We start from the raw sequence: 27,957 nt of genomic DNA, 5'->3' as shown, positions 1-27,957 counted from the left end.
AATGTGAGATTAAAAGTTGATAGGCAATACATATTTGTAACTGCAGATTCTAAGAAAAAAAGATAATGGATAAAATCTTCAGTCACAAAAAATCTTAAATTTGTCAAGAAACTCTCATCTGAAATGCTTCAGATGGTGTTTGGATATTAAAGACAAGAATACAGAACTGATCTACTTGTCCAGACTATTCTTGGTCTTAAATTTAACCTGGGCATATTCACAATCCATCGGCTTTTCCGCACTCTGCTTCGACCTCAGTTCATCATACAGGTTCTCCATCTCCTGTGTCTTGCTCAGACAATTTCTGTCCGTCTTTCCCAGCATGCACCTCTCCTCCTCGAGGTAGGAACTACCGGCCGGCTGCGCATCCCCCGAGTCTTCTCCCTTCGTTTTCTTCATGGGCTTCTTTTTCTTCCAAATCACGGTGGAGTACAACACATCCCCGTCCTCCTCATTCTTCTTCTTTGTGCTTTTACTGGGTCCTTCCGCGTCGTGCGGCTCAGAGCTTGGCAGGTTGGTGTGGCAGAACAGAGGTTTAGGGCCTGGGTGAGAGGCCTCTAGGTTTTGTTTATTATTAAAGGTGTGTGTATTTGGTTCTTCTGCCCCTCTCAGCGCCTTGGTGTTGATGTAGATGTCCTCCTGTGGCACCTGAAATCCAAAAAATGTCAGCGGTACAGATATTCTGCTGATCGCTGTTTAATTACCTAAAGGACAGACTTTATGAGTCTAAAAAGTTACCTCATTTCCCTCCACATTTGTCACAGCTTGGCTCGCCACAACAGTGCCGGTGTCACCTGTGGTCTGACCCTTAGGAGGAGTATGGCGCGTCTTCCGAGCCCTGAAAAATACAGTAGGACTTGACAAAGTTCATCTTATATGGTCAAATTCATTTCGGTTTTGGTTTTCCCACCGTGGATTTGTTAGTCGACAGGATGAAGGAGTGTGAGCACTGAGAAAGTCAATATACTATATACAACAAATTTTCCGGTGTTATGTTGATTTTTCAGTGACAATTATTTGAAGTTGACAAGTATTGACTGGAGTTGTTTGTCCGTAGAGCTGATGTGATCACATCGAGTTAAATTAACACAGATGATTTTGCTGTGTACAGGTAATCTGATCATTGTGGGTTTCCCAAGCAGTCACCCTACCTGATAGCAAACACCAGAACACACACTAGTGCTGCTGTTAGAACAGCAACTGTGGCGATGAAGTATGGCAACAGCACTTGACCTGGACATGAACATACAAGGGATAACATAATGGAAGGTTAGATTAGCACAGTTATTCAGAATCAAAATTAAAAACATTTCTTAGTATTAAGTCAGAATTCTGAGTTTAAAGTTAGAATTCTGAGTTCTGACTTTTTTCTCATAATTCTGACTTTATTCCCAGAATTCTGAGATGAAATTCTGAGATGAAATTCTGAGATGAAAGTCAGTAGTCGAAAAAGAGAATAAACAGAAATACATACAGATGAAGAGTATAAATAGTTATTAATATATGACTATACAGCCAGAACAGAGGTGAATTCACCAGAATTTCAAGAAAGCTTGACAGTTTCCAAAGAGTTGAGAATTAATACTGTCATTCATTGCATAAAAGATTAACCTTGGCCTTCTAGAGACTCCAGGCTGGGAACACAAAACTGACGACTGGCAGATCCTACAGAGTTGGTGCTGTGGCAGACCAGGGTGGAAGGATCCTTCCCCTGTGCTCGATTCATGGTGATGAAGCTCCTCAGACCTGTGTCATTCAGAGGCTCATGCCTGATGGTAAACTTGTCAGAATGATTGACAGGTGTCCCGTCCAACTGCCACTTTACAGTGGGAGGAGGATTTCCCACAGTCTCACAGGAACAGTTGATCTGGGCTGCAGTTCTGATGCAGCCAGAGGAGAACAGGATCTCAGGAGCAGCTGTAGTGCAAAAGGAAGAACGACAAGGGCTCGGTCAAACAGGTGTTTTTTGTCACAAAATGGTACAGTACGCATTTAAATGAATTATTTCCACCCAAACTTAAACTAAACTTCATTTGTCAAACAATTACTTTAGCAAATAATAGCAACACATCAGAGAAGAAACAAACCTACTACTGTCATCAGTTTTACTATGCACCGACTCACTCACTGCATGTTATCCAGTGCATTACAGTAATATTCCACACCATCATAAATATGCATCTTATTGATGGTGAAATTATGTCCAGCTTCCTAACAGTGAGATATCTGACTGACTGACTCTGAGACAAAAAGGCACTTCAGCTGCAGAATGTCCCGCCATAACCACCATGATATATTACGTATAACCAGGTTTACTAATGAGGTCATTAATCAAGTTAAATGAATTAGCAAATATTTCGATGTCGACTGCCTTCACATAACACATGGGCGGTAGTAATGCTCTCTGTATCTTAAAGCATTAAAGAGTTATAGTAGTTTCAAGAAAGTCACAATTCCCTCATTTGTATATGCAGATTTACGGAACACCCTAAAACAAGCGTAGAGCGTCTATAGAGGGAACCTGCGGTGTAAGTGTGACATGATAACATGTATTTCTCTTAAATTATTATGTTCATGTGAATGTATCTACACACAGACAGACCATGACAAAATAATGTACCACATACCATGTACAATGCCTATAGACATAATCAACAGTCACCATGACAGCCTATAGATCTACTTACATTTAAAGTCAAGCAGAACCGTCGCATTAGCTTCTCCATGAGCGTTCTTTGCTTCACATATGTATGGCCCTTTCTTTTTCCTGTCAATGTTATTGAGGGTGACGTTGCTTTCTGACCCAACAACAAGTTTTTGATCTCCATCCACTCTGTACCAGGTGTATTTCACTGCTGGGTTGGCATCGCTCCTGCAGGCCAGAGTCACTGTGCTGCCCACCGGCACCGGACCAGAGGGGCTGACTGACACTGAGGGCAGCCTGGGAGCATCTGGAAAAAAGGATGAATCAATCATACATGTCATTTGTAGGCCTAACACTGTCTGTTGCAGGTTCTGATATCTGTATACTGTAGGAATAACTCACATTTTGTTTTCTGAAGCAAGAATATTGACACCTTTTCCTAACATGCAATCAAAAGAATAATTTTCTCTCTCTTCTACATTGCTTTTTGCCACTATCTTAAATTGAATTAAGTAAAAACAAATTTCACAGCGCAGGCAATCAGTTCAACTACCATGTCACAATTTTGCTCAAAGGACAGATGAACTCACATAAAATATTGACAGTTGAACTTGCTGCAGCGGACAGGTTCTTACTGCCAGCTTGTTGGTTGTACAGAGCAGTGCAGGAGATCGTCTGTCCATTATGGAGGCGAGAAGCAGTGAAGGTCAGAACAGAAGTCATGACTCTAGTTTTATCTTGATTCTCCTTCAGTGTCTCCTGGCTGTTCCCCAGTCTGGGGGTCCATGTCAGAGTTGGAGGAAGAGAAGGACAGGGAGCTACAGCAGAGCAGCTCAAACTCACTGAGCTCCCCTCCTTCACCTCCAGTCTGGATGTTGTTAGAGTCGGGCTGGGAGGAGCAGCTGGTATGAAGACACATTTGGACCAGTTACTAAATGAACAGTCAACCCTGTTCGCTTCATTCTTTTATTTGCAGTGCAGTAAACCCAAAACAAGTTCAATGAACCTCTACAAGGGCAATTTGGATAAATAAACATCAATTGCCAGTAATTGGATATCAGGACTTACCTTCGACCACAATGTTCACTGTTTTGAAAGAAAATGACCATTTCAGGTCGTTTGGACATTGTAGTCTGAAAGAATATACACCACTGTAATCAGTAGTCATGTTATTCAACGTTGTGGTGCACTGCTTTTTTGTTAAGTCTCCTGTTACTTCTCCTTTTAGTCTCTGTCTAGCTTGTTGATTAGGTGGATCACTTGTACCAAACACTTCTTTGCCATCTTTTTTCCATATTGCTGTACATGTGTTAACTAAGTCTGGTTTATATCTGTCCTCTATATCAAAGGAGCAGGGGATGGTCACACAGGATCCACTCAGCACCTCTAGAGTCTGAGGCATAAAGGCTTCAAACCTTTGGCACAGGGAACCTGAAACACAAAACAAAGACAGTAATGTTGCAATGCACTGTGCTAACTTCCTACTAAAACCACATAAATGTAGCATATATTGTTTGTTAGGACATATGTTGTTTTTTTGTTTTGTTTTGTTTTTTAATTAACATCATCTAATGTTCAGATCAGGCAAGAAATAAGATTGAAATCCCAAGGCCTGAAAAGTACAGGTGGCATGTCACACTATGATATGTGATATTCAGTCTCTGACAGGGACTGACTGTGTCTCTAAGATGTTACACTCAGCTCTTTGCAACACCAAAATGTTGTGGTTACAGTAACTCACCTTGCAGCAGACAGCCAATGAGAAGGAGTCTTAGAGCTCCAGCCATGTTGGTTTGTCAGGAGAGACAGAAGCTGCAGTTTAGAGGAGTCTGGAGATTACAGATGGAACAGTTTAGATGTGTGGTACATGTCATTTGTAAATGGGTTTCTGAAGGCTGATACCGATAGTGATATTTTAGACCGAAGTCACTGATAGATTATGTTTTGTGAATATTATTTTGACAATGCAAAACCTCCTCCAGGTTTGGTGTATTCTTGGTTTCTTGGAATAGCTGAGACCCACTTGAACATCTTTTCCCCCTTAACATCTTAGTGATTTAAAAACGATAGACTTTTCCTTTGTCTGTTCCTCATGGTGTAAGTAATGTAGTCTTAATAATGAGACGACTTAATCTGCCTAAACCTCAGTTAGTAGTTAGTTCTTAGTTATTTTTGCAAGTAGACAAGTTTGGTTTAGTTTAGCTTGATTTCAGTTTATGTCTTACTTTTATTTTAGTATTTTTATTTAAGTTTTTTAGTTTAAAACAGTAATACTAACCCTAATATTTATTTGCAGCTGTACTAATTGAAAATTGTAAGTTAATATATAAATAAATGATTATGTATGAATGCTGACAGGTCTAAATCCTATGTGACCTAGCTTAATGAATCAATACAACCCTTTTTTTCGAGTTCATACAACCTGAATAATATAAAAATCACATAATGAAAGTTAATTCTGACGACTTCCACATTGCTCTTAGCTTTCAAACATTGCAAATATATGATCAGTGATGTAAGCTCCAACATTTCTTTGAATCAAAGTTTTCTTTTAGAGTTTATAATCAATCTCATCATCTTTTTCTTAAGGTTCGATGAATTCATACGCACTGTAGTGAAGATATAACTCACATTTCCATCAGGTTTGTTCAGCAGATGGATGGACGATGCAAAGAGACGTGAAGTTGCTTTGTCCACTACTAGCCTGTGTAAGAGTGGCTTTGAAAATGAGGAACTTGCAGAAGTAGATGGTTGTGTGTGTGAGAGAGAGAGAGAGAGAGAGAGAGAGAGAGAGAGCGCAAAGATAATGACTATTAACACGACATATCTTACCACAGTACCTCCCTGGTCCTCATATCAGCCACCATCACATCTCAGCCCATTTTTCCACCAATATGTTGTGCAGTTTTTACTTAAAATGCCTATGTAAGAACTCAAAGTAGCCTAGTAATAGTTTTAATGACACAATGGAAACTGTTTGGCCTTGTTGTACAAATTAAATCATTGATAATAGCGCTGTGATGTCTCTGTCACTTAAAGAGCAGCTCAAACAAATGAATACACTTACAAGGGATTTGCTGTCAAATATAGACACTGTGAATACTTCCACAAACTCAGAAATGAATCTATTCCTCTGTCAAATGTCATTATTGTTGAGTAGCTTTTACACATAATGGGACTCAAAATTCATAGCATACTGTATTTAATTGTAATTACATATATAAGAACTGGAGTCCCCGTGTTCTTTGGCAGCCTGTTATGACCCCTCTGCTCTGTGTTGGGTTTCTCTCTCTCTCTCTCTCTCTCTCCCTCATCTGTGGGTGTGTCTGATGAGCAACAGGTGGTGTGCTGTGATTGGTTGCTGTGTGTGATTGTGTAGGTGTGTCCTGGCTGGTGATTGGTTCCTGCTGAGTTTTCCAGAGTATAAAACTGCCGCCACCTGTCCAACGATGTCTCCCTTCTTTGCCAGCTTTCAACCTGCCAGCACATTAGTTCTGCACCTTTGTTGTGTTGATGGTTTTATAGTTTGTAACAGCCCTGGGGGTTGTAGGGGTGGGCGGCCTTTTTGTTTGAAAGCCTGTTTTCTCCGGTTTCTTCCTTGGTTAGGAGTTTATTTTGTTTGCTCTTTTCAAATGGGTAAAAGTACTCTTAACGCTTTACTTTTAATGAAGACTAACTTAGTAATGTAACTAGTTACTATTTAGGGCAAGTAACGAAGTAAAGTAACTAGTTAGAAGTTTCAAAAGTAAACAGATCATGCGTCTGCGGCTGCGGGCTCTAGAGTTAGAGCGGGGTCAATGCAGCAACCTATCCTCCAGTCACCACCAATCACCTCTTCCCATCCGCCAGGACAGTTTTGATGTAAGCCGGCATATTGCACTTGTTCCTCCGTTCAGGGAGTCTGAGGTAGACTCATATTTCAATGCCTTCGAACGTATTGCAGCCACTTTGAATTGGCCGAAGGATGTGTGGCCCCTTTTGTTGCACTGTAAACTAGTGGGAAAAGAACAGGAGGTGTGTGCCAGCCTTACAATTGAGCAAAGTTTAAACTATGACATTGTATTATGAAATAAATTCTGTGAAAGCTTTGTACACTGAAGGAAAACTGTAGAGCAAATATTTCTCCCTCAGCTGCCGGGGTGTTTTGCCACTACTGTTCTCTCTTCTTTTTTTTTTCTCACTTTCTGATGCCACAAAGTTTGAAAATGCTGACAGATTGTTCTGTATGACAAAAACACCGGTTACTGTGTGCTGTAGTCATGTAATCTGTGAGAGTGAATTAAGATGAATTACTAATCAACGAAATCCAAATAAAAAAACAAAACAATGAAACTCCACTTCTATATTATTGGAAAAAGAAATTGAAAAAATCTAAATATTCTCAAAAGTGCACTTTATTATTTCAAAAATAGTCCAAACAAATTTGACTCTATGATGATTAGGAATATGGTATCACAGCAGGATACGGTCATTATACAGCAGAAGTGAATGTCTATAAATTCCACAAAATGGTTGTAGTATCAAAAGAAACAGACAAGCAACAAAAATCAAACCAACATATTTGATATTAAATGCTCAACTGACAATGTGTGTTTAATACCTGTTCTGCCTTAAACACTTGGAAACAAAAAGCAATTCATCAAAAAGACATGATAACATTTTTTTTTGTCATGCTTCATGATTTCACCAAAATAATAAAGATTTCCAGCTCACTGAAAATTTTGTTCATCAATAACTGGAGATTTGCAGCGCCCTTTTCACCGCATCTGTGAGGGTGGAGGACAATCCTGGAACAGAAAGTTGTCAGATTACGATAACTGTGCCGTCCTTGCATAGTGAGACTCAAAGAAACCTCCTGGAAATGTCCTAAGATGGTATACTCTTGGAGCAATTGATTTATACTGTACATACACAACTATTTTAGATATGTTTTTTATTATAAATGACCCAACTAGAGATGTTCTCTGTAGCACGTTTGACATTGAGATGGTTTCAGATAGGCTCTTCCACCATTATCGGATCTAGACAAGAAGCAACAGCCTTGCCGGTGATGATGTCACTTACCTTGCTCACCTGCAGGGTGTCATATTCAGGACTAACAGCAGAAAGCTGCAGCGAAGCATACGTGTCTTCTTCCTCCTCCTTTAAAAATATAAACACACTTGCAGAAAATCAGACAGTACAGTAGATTGCAGAAGAAACATCAATAAAGACAAATCAATTAAAACACTAATAGCTTACCCTTAGTCTCTTGGAGAGCCTGGAAAAACAATGTTGGAAGGTACAGTATTTTTAGAAGCATCATCAATGGCCACTGTTAACATGTTTTTATGTTAATGCTAATGTGTTGGAATAAATGTATCACTTACTGGTTGACTTTGTACCAACAAATCCCAATAGTTATCATGTGAAGACATGCCATTGCAGACATAATAATCGGGGATATTATGAACAGCCACCGATATTCTGAAAATATATATAATATATATTTAAGGTATTATTAAAATTGTCAAAGAAAAATAATGTTTCATTTTCTGTTGGAAAATGTTCACTCTATAACATTTACCTTGCCAATTCATCAGGTAATCACTAACAGGCATCAGCAGGCTGGCAGATCCTACAGAGTTAATGCTGAAACAGACCAGAATGGATGAGTCCTTGCTCTGTAATTGGTTAATAGCGATGAAGCTCCTCAGACGTGTGTCATTCAGAAGCTCATAACTGATGGTAAACTTGTCAGAATGATTGACAGGTGTCCCGTCCAACTGCCACTTTACAGTGGGAGGAGGATTTCCCACAGTCTCACAGGAACAGTTGATCTGGGCTGCAGTTCTGATGCAGCCAGAGGAGAACAGGATCTCAGGAGCAGCTGTAGTGCAAAAGGAAGAACGACAAGGGCTCGGTCAAACAGGTGTTTTTTGTCACAAAATGGTACAGTACGCATTTAAATGAATTATTTCCACCCAAACTGTCTGATAAACTTCATTTGTCAAACAATTACTTTAGCAAATAATAGCAACACATCAGAGAAGAAACAAACCTACTACTGTCATCAGTTTTACTATGCACCGACTCACTCACTGCATGTTATCCAGTGCATTACAGTAATATTCCACACCATCATAAATATGCATCTTATTGATGGTGAAATTATGTCCAGCTTCCTAACAGTGAGATATCTGACTGACTGACTCTGAGACAAAGAGGCACTTCAGCTGCAGAATGTCCCGCCATAACCACCATGATATATTACGTATAACCAGGTTTACTAATGAGGTCATTAATCAAGTTAAATGAATTAGCAAATATTTCGATGTCGACTGCCTTCACATAACACATGGGCGGTAGTAATGCTCTCTGTATCTTAAAGCATTAAAGAGTTATAGTAGTTTCAAGAAAGTCACAATTCCCTCATTTGTATATGCAGATTTACGGAACACCCTAAAACAAGCGTAGAGCGTCTATAGAGGGAACCTGCGGTGTAAGTGTGACATGATAACATGTATTGCTCTTAAATTATTATGTTCATGAGAATGTATCTACACACAGACAGACCATGACAAAATAATGTACCACATACCATGTACAATGCCTATAGACATAATCAACAGTCACCATGACAGCCTATAGATCTACTTACATCTAAAGTCAAGCAGAACCGTCGCATTAGCTTCTCCATGAGCGTTCTTTGCTTCACATATGTATGGCCCTTTCTTTTTCCTGTCAATGTTATTGAGGGTGACGTTGCTTTCTGACCCAACAACAAGTTTTTGATCTCCATCCACTCTGTCTCTCATTTGTAGGCCTAACACTGTCTGTTGCAGGTTCTGATATCTGTATACTGTAGGAATAACTCACATTTTGTCTTCTGAAGCAAGAATATTGACACCTTTTCCTAACATGCAATCAAAAGAATAATTTTCTCTCTCTTCTACATTGCTTTTTGCCACTATCTTAAATTGAATTAAGTAAAAACAAAATTCACAGTACAGGCAATCAGTTCCACCACCATGTCACAATTTTGCTCATAGGACAGATGAACTCACATAAAATACTGATGGTTGAATTTGCTGCAGCGGACAGGTTCTTACTGCCAGCTTGTTGGTTGTACAGAGCAGTGCAGGAGATCGTCTGTCCATCATGGAGGCGAGAAGCAGTGAAGGTCAGAACAGAAGTCATGACTTTAGTTTTATCTTGATTCTCCTTCAGTGTCTCCTGGCTGTTCCCCAGTCTGGGGGTCCATGTCAGAGTTGGAGGAAGAGAAGGACAGGGAGCTACAGCAGAGCAGCTCAAACTCACTGAGCTCCCCTCCTTCACCTCCAGTCTGGATGTTGTTAGAGTCGGGCTGGGAGGAGCAGCTGGTATGAAGACACATTTGGACCAGTTACTAAATGAACAGTCAACACTGTTCGCTTCATTCTTTGATTTGCAGTGCAGTAAACCCAAAAAAAGTTCAATGAACCTCTACAAGGGCAATTTGGATAGATAAACATCAATTGCCAGTAATTGGATATCAGGACTTACCTTCGACCACAATGTTCACTGTGTTGAAAGAAAATGAATATTTCAGGTATTTTGGACATTGTAGTCTAAAAAAATATTCACCACTGTAATCAGTAGTCATGTTATTCAACGTTGTGGTGCACTGCTTTTTTGTTAAGTCTCCTGTTACTTCTCCATTTAGTCTCTGTCTAGCTTGTTGATTAGGTGGATCATTTGTACCAAACACTTCTTTGCCATCTTTTTTCCATATTGCTGTACATGTGTTATCTAAGTTTGGTTTATATCTGTCCTCTATATCAAAGGAGCAGGGGATGGTCACACAGGATCCACTCAGCACCTCTAGAGTCTGAGGCATAAAGGCTTCAAGCCTTTGGCACAGGGAACCTGAAACACAAAACAAAGACAGTAATGATGCAATGTACTGTGCTAACTTCCTACTAAAATCACAGAAATGTAGCATATATTGTTTGTTAGGACATATGTTGTTTTTTTGTTTTGTTTTGTTTTTTAATTAACATCATCTAATGTTCAGATCAGGCAAGAAATAAGATTGAAATCCCAAGGCCTGAAAAGTACAGGTGGCATGTCACACTATGATACGTGATATTCAGTCTCTGACAGGGACTGACTGTGTCTCTAAGATGTTACACTCAGCTCTTTGCAACACCAAAATGTTGTGGTTACAGTAACTCACCTTGCAGCAGACAGCCAATGAGAAGGAGTCTTAGAGCTCCAGCCATGTTGGTTTGTCAGGAGAGACAGAAGCTGCAGTTTAGAGGAGTCTGGAGCTAACAGATGGAACAGTTTAGATGTGTGGTACATGTCATTTGTAAATGGGTTTCTGAAGGCTGATACCGATAGTGATATTTTAGACCGAAGTCACTGATAGATTATGTTTTGTGAATATTATTTTGACAATGCAAAACCTCCTCCAGGTTTGGTGTATTCTTGGTTTCTTGGAATAGCTGAGACCCACTTGAACATCTTTTCCACCTTAACATTTTAGTGATTTAAAAACAGTAGACTTTTCCTTTGTCTGTTCCTCATGGTGTACGTAATGTAGTCCTAATAATGAGACGACTTAATCTGCCTAAACCTCAGTTAGTAGTTAGTTCTTAGTTATTTTTGCAAGTAGACAAGTTTGGTTTCGTTTAGCTTGATTTCAGTTTATGTCTTAGTTTTAGTTTATGTTAACCTTGAAGCCAATTCACAGCAATGTGCATGTGCAGTACAAAACAGTAATGCTAACCTTAATATTTCTTTGCAGCTGTACTAATTGAAAACTATAAGTTAATAAATAAATTAAAAAAATATAAAAAAATAAATGATTATGTATGAATGCTGACAGGTCTAAATCCTATGTGACCTAGCTTAATGAATCAATACAACCCTTTTTTTGGAGTTCATACAACCTGAATAATATAAAAATCACATAATGAAAGTTAATTCTGATTACTTCCACATTGCTCTTAGCTTTCAAACATTGCAAATATATGATCAGTGATGTAAGCTCCAACATTTCTTTGAATCAAAGTTTACTTTTATAACCAATCTCATCGTCTTTTTCTTAAGGTTCGATGAATTCATAGTTTAGCTTGATTTCAGTTTACATCTTAGTTTTACGATAATAATAACCTTGAAGCCAATTCACAGCAATGTGCATGTACAGTACAAAACAGTAATGCTAACACTAATATTTATTTGCAGCTGTACTAATTGAAAACTATAAGTTGATATATAAATAAATGATTATGTATGAATGCTGACAGGTACTAAATCCTATGTGACCTAGCTTAATGAATCAATACAACCCTTAGAAGAAATACTGTAATTTTTGTTCATACAACCTGAATAATATAAAAATCACACAATTAAAGTTAATTCTGACGACTTCCACATTGCTCTTAGCTTTCAAACATTGCAAATATATGATCAGTGATGTAAGCTCCAACGTTTCTTTAAATCAAAGTTTACTTTTAGAGTTTATAACCAATCTCATCATCTTTTTCTTAAGGTTCGATGAATTCATACACACTGTAGAGAAGATATAACTCACATTTCCCTCAGGTTTGTTCAGCAGATGGATGAATGATGCAAAGAGAAGTGATGTTGCTTTTTCCACTAGTCTGTGTAAGAATGGCTTTGAAAATGAGGAACTTGCAGAAGTAGATATGTGAGTGTGTGTGTGAACTTGAACTTGAACTTGCAAAGATAATGACTATAAACACCACAGATCTTAGCACAGTATCTCCCTGGTCCTTATATCAGCCACCATCACTGGCTCAGCCCATTTTTCCACTGCAGTCAACCGGTCTTGTGCAATTTTTACTTAAAATGCCTATGTAAGAACTCAGAGTAGCCTAGTAATAGTTTTAATGACACAAGTTAAACTGTTTGGCCTTGCTGTAGAAATTAAATCTTTGATAATAGCGCTGTAATGTCTCTGTCACTTAAGAGCAGCTCAATCAAACAGATGAATAAACTTACAAGGGATTTGCTGTGAATACTTCCACAAACTCATAAATGAATCTTGTCACAAACTTATCGGCGTCTTGAAGACAATGATGTGGTAAAAACACTCCAGTGAGTTATTGGTAATGCTTTACATCAATTGAACTTTGTAAAATATTCATAACACCTTAACAAGAGCCTCATAACAGGCCTATGGAAGTTTAATGTTGAATCAGTCTGCAGTTTTCATTTGGTGTTCTATATCATGAATACCTAATATAAGATGACACAGTGGACCAGTGTGTCAATATACTGATTTAAAGAATTGAAAAATCATTTCATCTCATCCTCTCTTTCATCTCATCCTCTTGTCTGGACTGGTGATTAACCACTGGTTCCTGTGGTTGCTAGCTGTTAGCTCATTAGCTACCTTCAACCACTTAGAATAATTTACTTTTTGGCAAACACAGCCAATAACATTACTAAAGAAACGTGACCCCAGTGTGCTAGCCAGCTAACAAGTTAGTTTACCAGTAATGACTCATTTGAATGGCTTGCTTGGTTCTCAGTTAGTTCATATAGTGCTAAAGGGTTACTGTGCCTAATTGAACTATAAGCACAAGTCTAGACAAGAGGACGAAATAGGCTAAGTAAATAGAAAGGTGGGTAAAACAAATGACAAACAGTGCCTACACAATGTCACATTGCATATTTATATGGTAGTGCAGTGCATGTTTTTCAGTTAAAAATGGTAAGAATTTTATAAACTATTGTGAAAATATCTGTTATTTGGGTTTTTTCTCAGCTTAAGAACACAAAAACAGGCAGTAAACATGTACAATTGTTGCCATAGCTGTGTGACATAATTAATGAGTAACTTGGTAGAACAGTATGAGCTAATCATTCTTTTTTATTTTGAATAAATTCAAGTTAGAATAGAAAACGTAGCCTATTCACACTTCAGTCAGATCTGCTGAGTAGAAAGAAGTTGTCTAGGTGTTGAGAGAGGTTCAACCACCAAGTGTGTAATGAAATACAATCAAATTCACAGATTAGTATTTCGTGAACATGTATGAATGTGAATTTCTTATTCATTGACACAAATGCATCGGAAAAGACTGCTTTCAGGATTAATGGAAATAACATGGAATGGAAAGGTCAGATGTAAATACACCCTGTCTACAACTTCTTGTTTGTGCAACGTTTGTAATTTAATAATACAATGATTGGCTATATCCAGGTCTCCATGAATTGCATGGGATGTGGAATGGGTGTTACAATACCTCGAAATAGCATTATACTTTTTTACACAAGAATATTACCTTAACCTAGCTGCTGTTATTTTCTCATTTGTGTGTATGAAATCATTTGAATTACAATATGTACAGTATATGATTGCGACACTGTCCCACTGATTCTATTTACATCATTTGCCAATCATTTTTCTCAAATTGTGTGAAATTAATTTATAATAGATTGAAAACAGAAATTACTCCCAGTGGTCTTAAAAAAACTACTAAAAAGCTACTTTATGAGGTTAAAAAAAGACCACACATCCTTGGATATTGCAGCATCCACCACTTCAGACCAAGCCCTAACCTCACACATATTTATGACCTGCAGGTTCATCTTCCGCCAGTTAGATCCGGAGAGGATTTAAGCAATTCCATAATTTTTGCCTGCAGCTCCTTGGCTTTCGCTGCCTCCTCTTCTTCCCCTCTCTCCCCTGCCACCCAGAGTCCCTTCAGCACCGACTGCAGGGCATCTGCATTCTTCACCGAGTCCATCTGGTCCCGGTCGACCCGGATCTCCTCGACCCAGTCCAGGTAGGCTTGAAGTAATCCAAGGTCGTCCACAAAGTTTCCAATAATCCGGAGTCCCGGTCGACGTTGCTCCAGCTCCCTTAGCCTCTTCCTCCCCACCTCTCCGATGTCGTTCCCAACGATGCTGATAGGAGAAAATAACCAGGTGAGAGTCATTCCTTGACATTGTGAAGACATTAAATCACACTAGATGGCAGTGTGTTCATGCATTATAACATTGAGAGCACTGAGCCTGAGTTGCTTTGTTTACTTACGTCAGTGTCTTCAGAGAGGTGTTTTTGCTGAGGCAGTTGACAATATTTTCTGTGCCTCTCTCTGTGATGCCAGTGATGTCCAGGTAGAGTTCCTCCACAGTGGTGTTGTGCTCCAGAGCGTTCCACAGCTCCAAAACCCCCTCTGGACCCAGGTTATTGCCACACATACTGGACAGATAAAGGACAGAGTATGAACTGTATTGCATAACACCACAGTATTTAAGGATTCATATCCAGGGCTTGGAGCCAGAGGCAAAGTGGGAGAGACAAAAAACTAAAAGTGGACCTAACTTGATAATGTCATCACATAAATATACAAATAAAGACATACTTTCACTACTAAATGATCTCCTCAAGAGCTTTTACTAGATATACAGTATAGATCTAATTTTCACCTATTATGCCAATTACACCTCCATGCCCTCGATATGTATATTTGAAGCTGGTGTTACAACTCTCTTAAAAAAATACTATATATTGACTTACAAGAGCTTTTTCACCTGGCATTCATTTGATTTCAGAATCGCAGATTCTAAAATAGCTGCCTGCCTATCCAGGCAGTTGTATCTCAAACTGAAAGACATTAGAAAAACAATAAGTTAGGACATTGTTTCCATCAGGTGCAGTATGTAAGTGATCCATTTTCAAGATTGTTATGTGGTTATCCAGTAGTCATTTGTAATATTTATCTATCTGATAGTTTATGATAATGTCATAGAATATAAGTATAACTCACTAGAGAGATTCACAGCGATGCAGGATTGGACCCAGTCTGCTGAGTCCTCTGTTCCCAATGTTGGAGTAGCCTAAGTTGAGCTCCTGCAGCTTGTGTGGGGAAAACTGCAGCACATAGTGCATCGCTGCACAGTCCACAACACTCAGCTTCATTTTAAACAGGTTAAGTTTCTTGATCTCTGGTGCTGCAATGCTGGTGGCTTCCTTCATGTGGAACTCCATTAGGCAGTGGAGAAGATTCAGGGATTCCTGGTTTTCTAGCTTCCTACCCTTGAACTGGGCTTGGAACCACAAACCTAGCTCAGCGGGAAGGCCCTCCCCTTGCTCCATGGGGGAACAAACTAGTCCATCCAACTGACCTGCCAGCCTTGCTCGAAGAATTCCCATGAAGAAACGTGTAAACATCTGGAGGCCCTCCAGTTTGTCCATGTTCAGGTGTGTATTTTGCAGGGGTGTGGCAGTGGGGGACGGTGGGGGTTGACCAAAGCACCAGAAGTCCAGAGCCTGGATTATATCCTCCTGGTTGGAGAGGCTGATTACACAGTACAGGGCAGCCAGATGCTCTTGAACAGTCAAGTGGAAGAAAGAAAACATCTCCACTGTCTCTTCTTTAAGAGGCTGTAGGATCTGACAGAGAAAGGTGCTCTGAACATCAGCAGGTGCAACACCATAGCGCTGCAAGTCCGCTCTGTCGAACATGATCTTTTTCTTTAGAAGGTTTTCATAAGCCAGCTTTCCTAGATTTGTCAGTTGTTGCTTGGCTAGCGAGAGAACCTCAGATCTAGGGGTGCTCCTCTCTGCGCTCCCCTTCAGAGCATGGTGCTTAATCGCTGTAAACAGGTAGCAGAAGTAAACCTCGCTGACTGTTCTGGGCGGGTTTAGCTCCAGAGACTTTGCGTCAGCCCCATCTTGAGTTCCTGAAGAGAAGAACTCTGCCATCGCCGTACAGATGATGTAGCAGTAAAGAGGGATGAAGGACAGCACAAACAGGTTGTCATTGCTCAGGATGTAATCGTAGACTTTTTCAGCCACTTTAGTGTCTTTGTAGAACTTGGAGGTATACTCCTTCACCTGGTCCTCCTCAAAGCCCAACACCACACAGCACCTCTGGAAGAAACGCTTGGGAGCTTCAGTCGACGGCCTTGTTGTGAGAATAACGGAGGCCTCAGGGAGAAGACTCCCCTTGATTAAAGCCACCATCAGCTCTGACACTGGCACCTTAGACCCCACGTCAATGTCCTTGTCGGGTGTATTCCAGTCCAGGTGGAATTTAAACTCGTCTAATCCATCTAAGATGAAGAGCAAAGAGCTCGGCGAAGCAAAAAGATCAGGCAGAACTGTCTTTAGGTACCGGAACCGATCTCCAAGCAGGTCCAGGAAGCTTAGTGGCGCTTCGATCAGATTGAGCTCCCTAAAGCGCAGGTCAAAAACGCAGGTGAATTCACGCATGTTCTTCCCTAACGCCCACTCATAGACCAGTCTCTGTACCGCTACGCTCTTTCCTATGCCAGCAATACCCTTCACTTTAACCCTTTTCGGGGGCCGTCCTGATGTTCCTTGGGGGCTCAGCAGATGGCACGGGCGGATGCGCTGGCAAGCCTGGTGGACATAGATGCGAGCTCGTCTGCTCGCTAGGTCAAAGTACTCATGTTGGCTGCTGTCGACTAAGTCATTATCTTCTGTCACGAAAAGGTCAGTGTAGCGGATCTCGATGTGAGAAGCTGAGTTCGAAGCCTCTCCCTCCCCCTCTGAATAACATTTTAGTTGCTCTGTGCGTTTCAGAAGGGTCGTTTTATGGGCAGAAATGGGAACTGCAATGGAAGATATGCAACAAATGGATTACGCAAACACATTTGGCAGATCATATGACATCTTAAGTCAAGAAAATATTGTTTTTAATTAGTCAGCAGTTCTGTCAAGGAAGGATTACAAATGAATTATTCAGCAGTTCTGTCGAAAGTAAATATAAGTATATAGTCAGTATATTACATACCTCGAATATTGGCCAACTTTACACTCCTGCCCGGTTTCAGTTCTTCTTTAACTGCATTATGAAGAGATCATTTGAATGAATTTTCACAATGTAGGAATGAATGAAGGGAAAATTAAATAGAGCATTGCCTTTATAAATTGTGATATGTCTGAGGTTTTATGGTGCTTGGAAGAAAATGGAAAATAATTTTCTATGACCTAGTTTTAATAAAAGAAGAGATTTCTACCTTTGACTTCAGCAGTTATGTTGAATCCCTTGCTCTTCCCTTTGAATAGTTTAGCAATGGGGCCTTTAGGCTTCTTGTCTGTGGGTATCATTGGATTAAACAAATATATGGCATTGTAAATGAACATGGAAAAACATATTCAATCATGATATTAGACACAGTGTAACTTGGAATTTAACTTGAGACACATATGCAGGTGCCATGCATTTCACTAAAAGAATCACAAGAGCTTGTAGTTTTTGTTGAAAAAACTGAACACTAGTGATTTTCCTTACTCATCATTTGGAAAAACGTATTGCATTAACTGTTGTTTGCAACTATCTTTCTCATTGCTGAACCAAATATTGTAGGCATATATGCAATATCCTTGCCACAGTTAGGGCAGAGAACTTGGCAAGACATCAGAGTGCATTTAAATTGTACCCTGTTAATAATTTTCCCATGACTCTTACTCAGGCAGTAAAGCCTGGTTGTCTTTAGTTCCAGTCCTGCAGTTTGCACTGTGGGATTTCCAATGACACCTTTCATTTAACTTCAAATTTACCATTTATATAAATACTTATATATAAATCAGCACAGGCATCACCAACATATTAATACAGACTCACCTTCAACTTTAACAGGTGCAGGCGCTGGCCTCCCATCTGTGCCACTCCTGCAGTGTCTCTCCGCCCAGACCTGCAGATCCCTGCAGTAATAATCCTGCACCTCCCACAGTACCTGTAGGAACTTTTGGCTGCTCTCCTCACTGGCACACACTGTCTCTAGAGCCTGGGCCACAGCATTGGAAGGTGACCTTTCCAATAAGGACAGGTAGCGGGCAGATGAAAGCACCTCAGCATCACGTAACCAACGCAGCAAGGGTGCTGGATGGTCACGAGTCCAGTTCAGCAGCAAATCTCTCTGGGACCGGAGTAGCTGCTGAGCTGAGTTCATGGCTTATATGAATGTTGCTACTGCCAAGAAGAATAAAGTAAAGGCATTTGTGGATAATAGGCAACACACAAATTGCAAGAAGTGATTCTAACAATGACTACAGCTTTAAATGACTGATTATCTTCTACACTCTCTTAAAAGGATGCTAAAGTGTAGATACCTTTCGAATACTGTGTTGACCTTATAGTTCACACACCCACACTCAGCAAACTCCCAATATGAAAAACAATAAGAAATTTGGTACAAGTAGCTCCATGCACACAAATTAAAACACTTACCTTAAGAAGATATTATATCTTTTGGTCCTGTATCGCCCTTCTTCCTATCTAGTTTTGCCATTACAGTCTTGCGTTGTTGGCAGTGCAGCTGGTTTGTGTTCTGTCTTAAGGTGCACGGAGGCGGAGTACCATATGACTTAGGCAGCAATTCAAACACCCTCTCAGAGAGTCCATAGTTCAAGAGAATTCAAGTCTTTGTCTGTGACGGTGATTGCGGTGTTTTATTTGATCACACAGAAACATGCCAACTCCTTCCAGGTGGGAAAGATTAGAAAACAATGCACAAGATCCTTTAACATGAAGAAAAATATCAAAATATGTTATTCATGTTCATGTCTTACAGTCTCTAATGAGCCTTCAAAAGCCCATCTAATGCCGAAAAAGACTGTCAATAAACCACTTTTTCTGAAGGATCTCTCGTTGAACTACTCAAACACATCATGCTCAGCATTTATCTTTACACATAATGCTGGTGACCTAGTTATGTTGTAGGATATTTATTGACTGGAGAACAGATCGGTAAGGTAACAAGTCGGTATCAGGCAGTTAATTATTAATCAGTTTTATTTGAACTTTTGTAATATTTTATCAAAATAATAAATCTCACACTATTACAGGTTTTGATGACCCATGTAGACAAAGAGAATCAAAATGACCTGATTCAGTTGTTGGAGCGTTAGAGGAAATGGACAGCAGCATGAGAGTGAGTCACCCTTTGTCATGTGTTGTCTCACACACATATCTGCTGAAGTGTTTATTTCCCTTGCAAACTATAACCTTACACAGTTGCACCAGCCATATGGTTATTGGAGTCTTTTGAAATGGTTAAATTAGTTTTAAACAAACTTATCATCAGAAATTGTGAGATTATATTCACTCTCTTTGCAGAACGGTCTCCAATTTAACAGTGTGTGATATAGCTTGTGTATGTGTGTGTGTGTCACATTCTGCTGAAAGACATTATGAGCCATTAGGATAACTCAATGGAATTTAATAAAGGAGTATAATAAACATGACTCTGTGAGATATTGCGAGTTCAAAAGGTCCACAGTGTAGTACCAGGAGCACAATGAAACCAATCCAACTTCCTCCTCTTCACCCATCTGTTCATCCTTCCCTCTGTCTGTGCTGGCAGAGCCGGGGTTGCAGTCATGCATGTGGACACAGTCTTTCTTTTGTGTCCTGTGGTTTTTGGTAAGTAGTTTAATCTATTCGTGTTGATTTTTAAAAAAAGTTATATTAGAATCGGATTTTGTACGTGAATTTGATGGATATTCGAGAGATGTTTGTTTTTAATGGGGAACGTTGATTATACAGTAGGTTTACTGCATATTTATTATATATACTTATTTACACAGGAGTTTTTATTACACTGGATAACACCACTTAGACACTTTCGACATTGAGACACTTTTTAATCGTTTTTATATTGTTTATATTGTTTATGTATATTGCCTATATCCTTTCTGCACTATTTTTATTTTTTCTTATTATTTTTATAATTTTTATTACCTTATTACCTTCCCAGTACTTTGTACAACTGTACTGTACATTGCTACTGTGACACATGAATTTCCCCTAGGGGATCAATAAAGTGCATCTTATCTTATCTTATATTCACAGATAAAGCACTTTCTGTTGCATGAATAAAGTAGACCTGTATTTCAGTCATTTCTTCATAAAATTACTGTTGATGACAATGTGCTTCCAATTGAATTATGAAAAGTTAAGAGCAAATCACTTCAGTCAAGGTCCTTTTTAGTACTTAACTTGACCAAATAATATCCATAGAAAGAAAAAACAGGAAAACAGGCATAGTAGATCTGCACTTTTGGCTCTATTTTAAAGCCAAAAGTGCAGAATTCCCCTTCCCTTTTCTAAAAATACATCTGTTGCGAAATTCTTCTCCGTCTCGGATTACGCATTTTCAGACAGTGCAGTTCAATACAATAGTTCTAGTCTCTCTAACTCAAATTTATTTTTCACAGTTGCACCAATTTTATTACCAGAATTCACTGATGAGGCAGTTAAAAGTGTCATGGGCTCAATTCAGGGAAACATCTGTGATGGGAAGTGAGCGCCCAATAGCTTGATCTCAAACCTGCTCTCTCCCTTCCTTACATTCTCCTACATTCAAGCTGGGTTTCTAAGTAGGTGCTCACACCAGTTTAATAGAGCAAGGGATAGTTAAATTAGATCCTGGGTATTGTAATGATTTTCTTTTCGTTCCTGTGTTCCAAGATAGAGGGTCATTCCTATGCTGGAATGTGGTAAATCATAAGTATAGAGGTTCATTTCTATACTGGAGTATGATAAAATAATATTTCTATTTTATATTATTATCCTTACCTATTTTTATCTTCATCTTAATGTCATTTTACTAGACAAATTAGGTATTTTTTGTGTTTATGTGAAGCACATTGAATTTGCCTTGTGTATGAAATGTGCTATATAAATAAAGTTTTGCCTTGCCTTTTCTCCGTCACAGCAGCAGCAGCCTTGTGGAGGGGGACCCAGGCTTTCTCTCCTGTACCTTCAGTCCCTGAGCGTGTCCAGGCCCTGGCCGGGTCCTGCGTGGTGATTCCCTGCTCCTTCCCTCCTCCGGCTTCTCGTCCGCTCAAGGCCAGGAAGGAGAGGGTGGACGTCAGGCTGAGGTTCAGAGGTGGAGGCCACTTCTTCCCTCTCCGCAGCACAGCTTTCAACAGCGAGGACAGAGATCAGGTGAGCAGGGACTTCCAAGGCCGCACGTCTCTTCACGGGCGAATTGCGGACGGAGACTGCTCTGTGAGGATCGAACCGGTCAGCCTCGATGACTCTCGTGTCTTTGAGATCGCCCTGAAGGGAGGTGATGAGTTACTTTGGGGGAAACCGAGGAGCTTCACTCTGGACGTCTCAGGTGAGTGGGGGTTTTGTCAACTCTCGTTCAACCAATTGTTCTCTTGTAGAATTATCATGTTGTACATTTTGCCCTTAAAGACCCCATGAAACGGCATCTTTACTTCCTTGATTTGATGTTTTGTTTCCTTTTTTTTCATTTACTCGTACTGCAGCATGAGGTCACCATTAAAGACACTCTGCTTTACAGGAAGCAAAAGTAATGGAAGTTGATGTCATGGGGACTTGAATGAAATACACAATAATAATGAGACAAGTCGATCACAGACGTTTTCCTCACTGGCAGAAACCCCCGAGGCTCCTGTCATCAGCGGCACGTTGGCCGCCACAGAAGGACAGTTGGTCAGTCTGAACTGCACCGTCAGCTCTTACTGCCCCTCCAGACCGCCGACCCTCCAGTGGCGCTGGGAGAGAGGAACCCAGGGAAACGGCAGCGAGCGCGGGGAAGTACAGACGCTCTTCCCTCAGGCCCACAGGCCGACGCTGCTGACCTCGGTGTCCTTTACTGCGTCGTACCGAGCAAAACCCAGGCTCAGGTGTGAGGCCAGCTACCCAGGAGCCAAGACAGCAGCAGCTTTGAAGGAGCTCCATGTGACATGTGACCATATTAATTTCTTATATTTGTGTGTCTTTGGCTATAGAATAGAATAGAATAGAATAGAATAGGTTCTGCTACTTTTGAAAGGAAGGGACCTTAGTCTTCTTCCTGATGGAGAAGTTTAATTTCCTATTTTCCCAGTTTAACAGGCACAATCACTTGGTAAATACAATATTGTTGATCATTTTATATTCTCAAACAGTTGAGAATTGCACTGACTTTACACTAAAGCTTTAATGTTTTTTCTTTTTTTTTTTTTTTTAAATCCCTGCATACTCTGTAGTTCCCCCAAAAGATGTGACGGTTCAGGTCCAGTCCCTGATGGTCCAGGAGGGAGCCAGTGCGTTGCTGGTCTGCTCCTGTAAAGCCGACCCGCCGGTGACGGAGTACCGCTGGTCCTACAGCCAGCACGGCCGCACCGTCAACCTGCACCGCCGCACGCACACAGTCCGGGTGTACAACGTCACCCGGGACATGAGAGTCCGCTGCTCGGCGCAGAACCTGATTGGTCGAGGAGAGTCCCATCCCACGGCGTTGAACATACAATGTAATCCTATGAAGGCTACAGAAGTTAGAAGAAGTCCCCCTCCAGTGACCGCACATACAATTTGACAGTTTTCAAACAAGCTTTGCCTGCAATGTTTTTCTTTATAAAGGATTCTTGACAATTGAAAAAGGGTCCTGAAAGTACTGGTGTAAAAATGTACTTAAGTAAAAGTAAAAAAGATGGACTCAGAGTAAAAGTTACTGAGTTACTTTTTAGAAAAGAGAACGTTGTTAGATGTGATCTTCTCCATTCGATTCTATAAGGACAAGAGGACAGAGTTCAAATTAGATTCTTTTAATTGGAAAAACTGGAAATATCAAAATAAAGTGCACAAACAAAGTGAAGCCAGATTACTCTCACTGTGAATGGCTCCACAGTTTGTCACTTTATGATTATCCAGTGTCTGATGCTTATGGAGAGCCACTGAATCTGTACTCTATAATGGATGTGATTTAAAATGAGGTGAAGTACAATACTTAAGCAAAAATGTTCAAAAAATACAAATATACTTGTAAAAGTACAAGTACGCAAAAAAGCTACTCAATCACAGTAACGTGAATGAACATAATTAGTTACTTCCACTCTGATTCCCCTTAACCTGGTTTTGACTGAGACTTTGACTGGTGGAGGATGACTGGTTTCAGAGAAGTTTAGAAATTTGAACGGGGCCATGATGTCACTGGAGCAGGTCTTTTAAAATGGTTTCTTTTGTGCTTTATGTTTCAACAATACTAACCATTCCCCCCCCCCCTTTATTTCAATGGCCCTTACTTTTCTGCACCGTCTCTTCTCCAGACAAGCCAGCCATCCTCCGTCTCTCCTCCGCCTGTGTTGCTGAGGGGTCGGGGGTGGTGTGTCGCTGTTCAGTCGACTCCAACCCCCGAGCAGCCGTCACCTGGAGTGTTAATGGGACTGTTCCCCCTAGTGGTTACAACATGTCAGTAACATCAGAGCCTGGGACTCTAACAGCCGTACTGAGGGGCCACATGGACAAACCCCTGACGGTGATCTGCTTTGCTTTCAACGCAGTGGGCAACGACTCCCTCGTTCTGCTGCAGGGAGGAGAAGGTGTGTTCAAAGCTTCTTCTTTTTTTTTTACACTGCAGGTTGCCACTGAAATCTTTATTTTTAAAGCAATAATCCACTTAGTTTTAACATGGGGTTTATTTGGCACTTGACCGCCATGAAAACCATGCAGAATATAAACTACTCACCAAGATCGGATGCAGCTGAATGAATTTTTTAGCGTTCAGATTTTTACTTGCCATTCATTTGAATGAGGCCACGAAAATAGCCCAAACATTGACATTTAACACGTTCGTAAACAGATTCAACAACAGATCTCGCTTTTAAGACAACAAAGCAGTCCTGGGTCCATTGTCATTTTGCATTTCTATTTTTGGTTTACACTAAAATTAGTATTTGAAAATAAAAGTAGATCCCAAACAGGAACTATCTCTCCTAAATGGTAGCCCTCCGCTATGTTAGGGTTAGGGTTAGGGTTAGGGTTAGTATTAGTAATCAACTATCAGTAATTTGGCGAAATGATGTTCTAAAATGTTGGAAAATCTGAACATTACAAACTCGTCCAGCTGCATCCGATCTTGGTTAATAGATTATATTCTGGTTTTCATGGCGGTCAAGTGCAGAATAACCTCCATGTTAGAATTAAGTGGAATGTTGCTTTAAGCCTACTCCTGGCACATTTTGTGAACCCATATAACAAGGAAAAATCAGCACTTGCTAATGCATTCTTCAGTCTCCTCTTGTTTATTCACACTGATGAAGGTCGGTGCCGAAATGTCTGCAGGACACGCTGCAGCTTTGAATAAACAAGCAGAGACTGGAGACTGGGTTAGGGAGTGCTGGTGTTTCCTTGTTATGTTGCATCTTTCTGAACGTGGCACCCCATTAGGTTCAAGTGTTTGAAGTTGAGCACGTCATTTGGACTTTATGCATTTTGTGGAACACCTCATAAATAATTCTGCTGGATGCTGATGTGAGGCTGACGCTGTCTGTTAGATCAGTTCCCAACTTGGGGTTTCCAAACTGGGGATTTCTTTATAAATCTATACGGAGCACATTACAGTTATGATTGACTTTTTTTTTTTTTTTAGATGTAATTGTTGTGGAATAACTAAGTGATGCCTAGGGCTGGGCGATAATTCAATATTATCGTTTATCGCCTTTCAGTGGAATAATATCGTGATGATATGATGATTTTAAGATATCGTGACGCACAATTCTAAAGTCTAAAATGATGATAACAAGCAAAGGTTATTTAAAAACTCTGACAAAATGAGGTAACGTAGGAATATTATTTGAAAATTTCTGTTTTGTTTGACATCACACCTAACATTACCATTCAGTTCAATGGGATGAACATTAAGTTGATTATTCAACATTTTGCATGTGTAAGCCATATTGTGACATAATATATCAATCAATATCATGATCAAAATTGTTATGATCATGATATTGATCATGACAACCATATTGCTCAGCCCTAGTGATGCCATTATGTCATGCTTTTGTATGAATGACAAGAAATATGTGTTATGATTTTCCCAAGTTTTTTCATTGGATTAATTATCTGAAGAGGTCTACAGAGGCTTAAAACTATTCAGTAGGCTACCTCACAAGAAACAGCAAAAACTAGAGAAAAATCTGAAAAATAAACATGATAGTATTTAATAATAGTATTTTGAATAGTAGAAATATGTTTTTTTTCCTATCCTATAAATTATCTTGCCCCCCCCAAAAAAAATTTGACTCACGACCCCCTGGAGGGTCCCGACCCCCAGGTTGAGAACCCCTGCGTTAGATCACACACTGATCCACCTCTACTGTTTTTGTCGACTCGCAGCGGCGGCTCCTCTGCTGTGGATGGTGATACCTGCCGTGTTCATCTGCCTCGTCATATTCCTCCTCTCTCTTCTTCTGCTGTACCGCTGCCGAAGGAAGGCTGGAAAGTATGAGCAGTGCATCCAAATCCTTTTTACTGTTTTCTGAACCAAACGCATGCTGTGAGGCTGAAATGCCTGTATTGCTCTCCTCTAAGGCACGTCCTGAGACCTGTGGCAGTTTACCCTGAAAAATTGGGGATTTATCAGGAGCGGATGCCCCTCTACATCAACTGCACAGAAGTGACCCACGTCTACACCAATGGCAGCTACCAACTAGTATACCAGAACTGCACACCGCTTTTTGTCCACACCAAACAGGTATTTGGTTAACTTGATTCTTGGATCAGAATCAAAATCAGAATCCGATTTATTTTTCGCCAGGTACATTTTCACATACTAGGAATTTGACTTGGTGAGATTGGTGCAGTGCAATATACAGACATTTAGACAGACAAACAAGCAGCAAACAAGCTTTACAAATCAAATTTAAACATCAAATGTCAGAGACAAAGAAGTAAAGAAAGAGGAGATTCCTGAAAATATATACAGTATATACAATACAATAAGTGTAAGTAGTAGTCAGTAGTAAGTTGCATTTAGTGTTTGACCAAAGTACCAAATATGAATAAATAGTGTCACTATACAGGGAATACAAATATGATAGATATGAATATGTAGTTATAGATGTACAATTTGTATGGAATGTGCTCAGAGATTCAGTCCAGGGTCAGTGAAAGACATGTATGGTTGAAAAGCGAATATCTCCCTACAACTTGATTGATTTAATCACATCTGTCCCTGTTTCCCAGATTCGTCCGATGGGCAGAAGAGGCGGGGAGAGGCGAGTGGGGGAGAGAAGAAGAGGAGGAGAGCGAAGAGGAGGAGGAGAGAGACAAGCGGAGAGAGCAGTGAGAGAGATACAGACCGTGGCTGAAACTGAGACGGCCATCTACGTGGAGATCCTCTGATCCTCTAATATGATTCAACTCACATTAGATGACACATTCTCACACTGATGATGAATATGATGATAGCTAACGCGGCGATACACACATATACAGTACATGTAGTTTACAGGTTATCGTACTGTAGGCCTACATGTCAGGGTTGGGGGTCAATTCATCAATTCCAGTTCAACTGGGGAATTGGAATTGGAATTTGAAAAAACCTACAGGAAACAGAATTGGAATTGAATTTTTTGTTTTTTCTTACCACATATCTGAGATTACACGTAGTGTTATATATTATCAGTACTGAATATCATAAAATGTTACGTAATAATGTACCGTTCAGGTGGTGTTTGATGCTTAACATGTAATCGTAATTCATGCATTATGATTGAATGTATCTGATTTGTTGAACTGTCGTTTATTTGATTCATAATGTTTGATTCATAATGTTTAGCGAGTCAAGACAAACTCTCTTAGAAGTGGAATTTCATGGAATTCAATTCTGTTTCCTGTCATTCCAATTCAATTCCAATTCTGTTTACTTAGAGCTGGGTGACATTCACATTCCAATCCCAATTCCAATTTAATTGGAATTTACCATGCATTCTCAATAGAATTAATGAATGGCTCCAACCCTGGTACATACAGTATGTATGTCACCAGCATCTTACAACAATACGCTGTGTAAGGTCTCGAATAGTTCTCTCTCTATACATATATATATGTATGAACTTTTTTTTATCTTTTTGATTGTTCACCTACAACCTGCTTCTGTACTCTCATGCATGTTTTTTTTTTTTTTATAAAAGATGAAAAGGTTTGATAAAAAGGTTTCATCGTTTCATCTTGTATCTATTCTAGGATGCCCTCCTCTCCCAACGCACAAACACAGACACACAGACAAACTCACACGCGCGCACACACACACACACACACACACACACACATACACACACACACACATGCACGCACACTGCTGTTAGTCTTGTTAGACATTTATTTAATACCAGCTCTATAGCATTTATAACCCAAAGTAACCTTCAGCTGTAGACTGCACTGCACTGCGATAGACGTTTCAACCATCTGTCACAATTGAAGGGTTTCATTTCAAAATGCTATATATCCATTTTCGGAAACTTTTGCTACCTGAAATTCATCATCAAATATCTGAGAAATGTAAATGATTCTGTCCCCAAGAAATGAACTATTTTATAAGAA

The 27,957-nt window shown here is 39.9% G+C and overlaps 4 protein-coding genes across 4 annotated transcripts; 1 reads left to right on the top strand and 3 right to left on the bottom strand.

The window, feature by feature from the left end:
• Nucleotides 1-171: 171 nt before the first annotated feature.
• Nucleotides 172-5,380, bottom strand: LOC139932754 (sialic acid-binding Ig-like lectin 5). The gene is made up of 9 exons (XM_071926630.2): nucleotides 5,276-5,380; nucleotides 4,386-4,473; nucleotides 3,713-4,075; nucleotides 3,235-3,546; nucleotides 2,688-2,951; nucleotides 1,612-1,917; nucleotides 1,152-1,233; nucleotides 739-838; nucleotides 172-648 (listed from the first exon to the last, which is right to left on the bottom strand). Exons 2-9 carry the CDS (start codon nucleotides 4,429-4,431, stop codon nucleotides 172-174), a joined length of 1,950 nt encoding a protein of 649 aa, XP_071782731.2. The 5' UTR covers nucleotides 4,432-4,473; nucleotides 5,276-5,380.
• A 1,681-nt stretch (nucleotides 5,381-7,061) lies between these two features.
• LOC139932768 (myelin-associated glycoprotein-like) lies at nucleotides 7,062-10,887 on the bottom strand. Its single transcript, XM_078287023.1, has 8 exons — nucleotides 10,842-10,887; nucleotides 10,169-10,531; nucleotides 9,691-10,002; nucleotides 8,211-8,513; nucleotides 8,014-8,110; nucleotides 7,886-7,904; nucleotides 7,709-7,786; nucleotides 7,062-7,431 (listed from the first exon to the last, which is right to left on the bottom strand). The coding sequence occupies exons 1-8, from the start codon at nucleotides 10,885-10,887 to the stop codon at nucleotides 7,402-7,404; spliced, it is 1,248 nt and encodes a 415-aa protein (XP_078143149.1). The 3' UTR covers nucleotides 7,062-7,401.
• A 3,336-nt stretch (nucleotides 10,888-14,223) lies between these two features.
• Nucleotides 14,224-18,565, bottom strand: LOC139932743 (NACHT, LRR and PYD domains-containing protein 3-like). Its single transcript, XM_071926617.1, has 5 exons — nucleotides 18,238-18,565; nucleotides 15,412-17,221; nucleotides 15,162-15,248; nucleotides 14,676-14,843; nucleotides 14,224-14,545 (listed from the first exon to the last, which is right to left on the bottom strand). The coding sequence occupies exons 1-5, from the start codon at nucleotides 18,563-18,565 to the stop codon at nucleotides 14,224-14,226; spliced, it is 2,715 nt and encodes a 904-aa protein (XP_071782718.1).
• A 3,716-nt stretch (nucleotides 18,566-22,281) lies between these two features.
• On the top strand, nucleotides 22,282-27,398 carry LOC139932729 (uncharacterized). Its single transcript, XM_071926597.2, has 6 exons — nucleotides 22,282-22,336; nucleotides 22,620-22,883; nucleotides 23,679-23,951; nucleotides 25,750-25,855; nucleotides 25,945-26,107; nucleotides 26,599-27,398. The coding sequence occupies exons 2-6, from the start codon at nucleotides 22,658-22,660 to the stop codon at nucleotides 26,755-26,757; spliced, it is 927 nt and encodes a 308-aa protein (XP_071782698.2). The 5' UTR covers nucleotides 22,282-22,336; nucleotides 22,620-22,657; the 3' UTR covers nucleotides 26,758-27,398.
• Nucleotides 27,399-27,957: the final 559 nt, after the last annotated feature.

The sequence above is a fragment of the Centroberyx gerrardi genome, chromosome 12 (genome assembly GCF_048128805.1).
Source record: "Centroberyx gerrardi isolate f3 chromosome 12, fCenGer3.hap1.cur.20231027, whole genome shotgun sequence".
Classification (NCBI taxonomy): domain Eukaryota; kingdom Metazoa; phylum Chordata; class Actinopteri; order Beryciformes; family Berycidae; genus Centroberyx; species Centroberyx gerrardi.
Note: the sequence above shows the minus strand (reverse complement) of the source record. Positions and strands in the feature narration are given on the sequence as shown.

Bases quoted from the DNA above. Each gene is read 5' to 3' on its own strand.
- LOC139932754 (XM_071926630.2), bottom strand. From the start codon at position 4,431: ATGGCTGGAGCTCTAAGACTCCTTCTCATTGGCTGTCTGCTGCAAG. The intron at 1,234-1,611 runs GTTAATCTTTTA...GTTCATGTCCAG, and splicing joins GGAGTCTCTAGAAGGCCAAG to GTCAAGTGCTGTTGCCATAC. The intron at 839-1,151 runs GTAGGGTGACTG...TGTATTTTTCAG, and splicing joins GTTCTGGTGTTTGCTATCAG to GGCTCGGAAGACGCGCCATA.
- LOC139932768 (XM_078287023.1), bottom strand. From the start codon at position 10,887: ATGGCTGGAGCTCTAAGACTCCTTCTCATTGGCTGTCTGCTGCAAG. The intron at 8,111-8,210 runs GTAAATGTTATA...ATATATTTTCAG, and splicing joins TTACCTGATGAATTGGCAAG to AATATCGGTGGCTGTTCATA. The intron at 7,432-7,708 runs GTAAGTGACATC...TTTCTGTTCCAG, and splicing joins ACACCCTGCAGGTGAGCAAG to GATTGTCCTCCACCCTCACA.
- LOC139932743 (XM_071926617.1), bottom strand. From the start codon at position 18,565: ATGAACTCAGCTCAGCAGCTACTCCGGTCCCAGAGAGATTTGCTGCTG. The intron at 17,222-18,237 runs GTGAGTCTGTAT...CTTCCATTGCAG, and splicing joins TGCACCTGTTAAAGTTGAAG to TTCCCATTTCTGCCCATAAA. The intron at 15,249-15,411 runs GTGAGTTATACT...AATGTCTTTCAG, and splicing joins CATCGCTGTGAATCTCTCTA to TTTGAGATACAACTGCCTGG.
- LOC139932729 (XM_071926597.2), top strand. From the start codon at position 22,658: ATGGTCCAGGAGGGAGCCAGTGCGTTGCTGGTCTGCTCCTGTAAAGCC. The intron at 25,856-25,944 runs GTATGAGCAGTG...CTCTCCTCTAAG, and splicing joins TGCCGAAGGAAGGCTGGAAA to GCACGTCCTGAGACCTGTGG. The intron at 26,108-26,598 runs GTATTTGGTTAA...CCTGTTTCCCAG, and splicing joins TTTTTGTCCACACCAAACAG to ATTCGTCCGATGGGCAGAAG.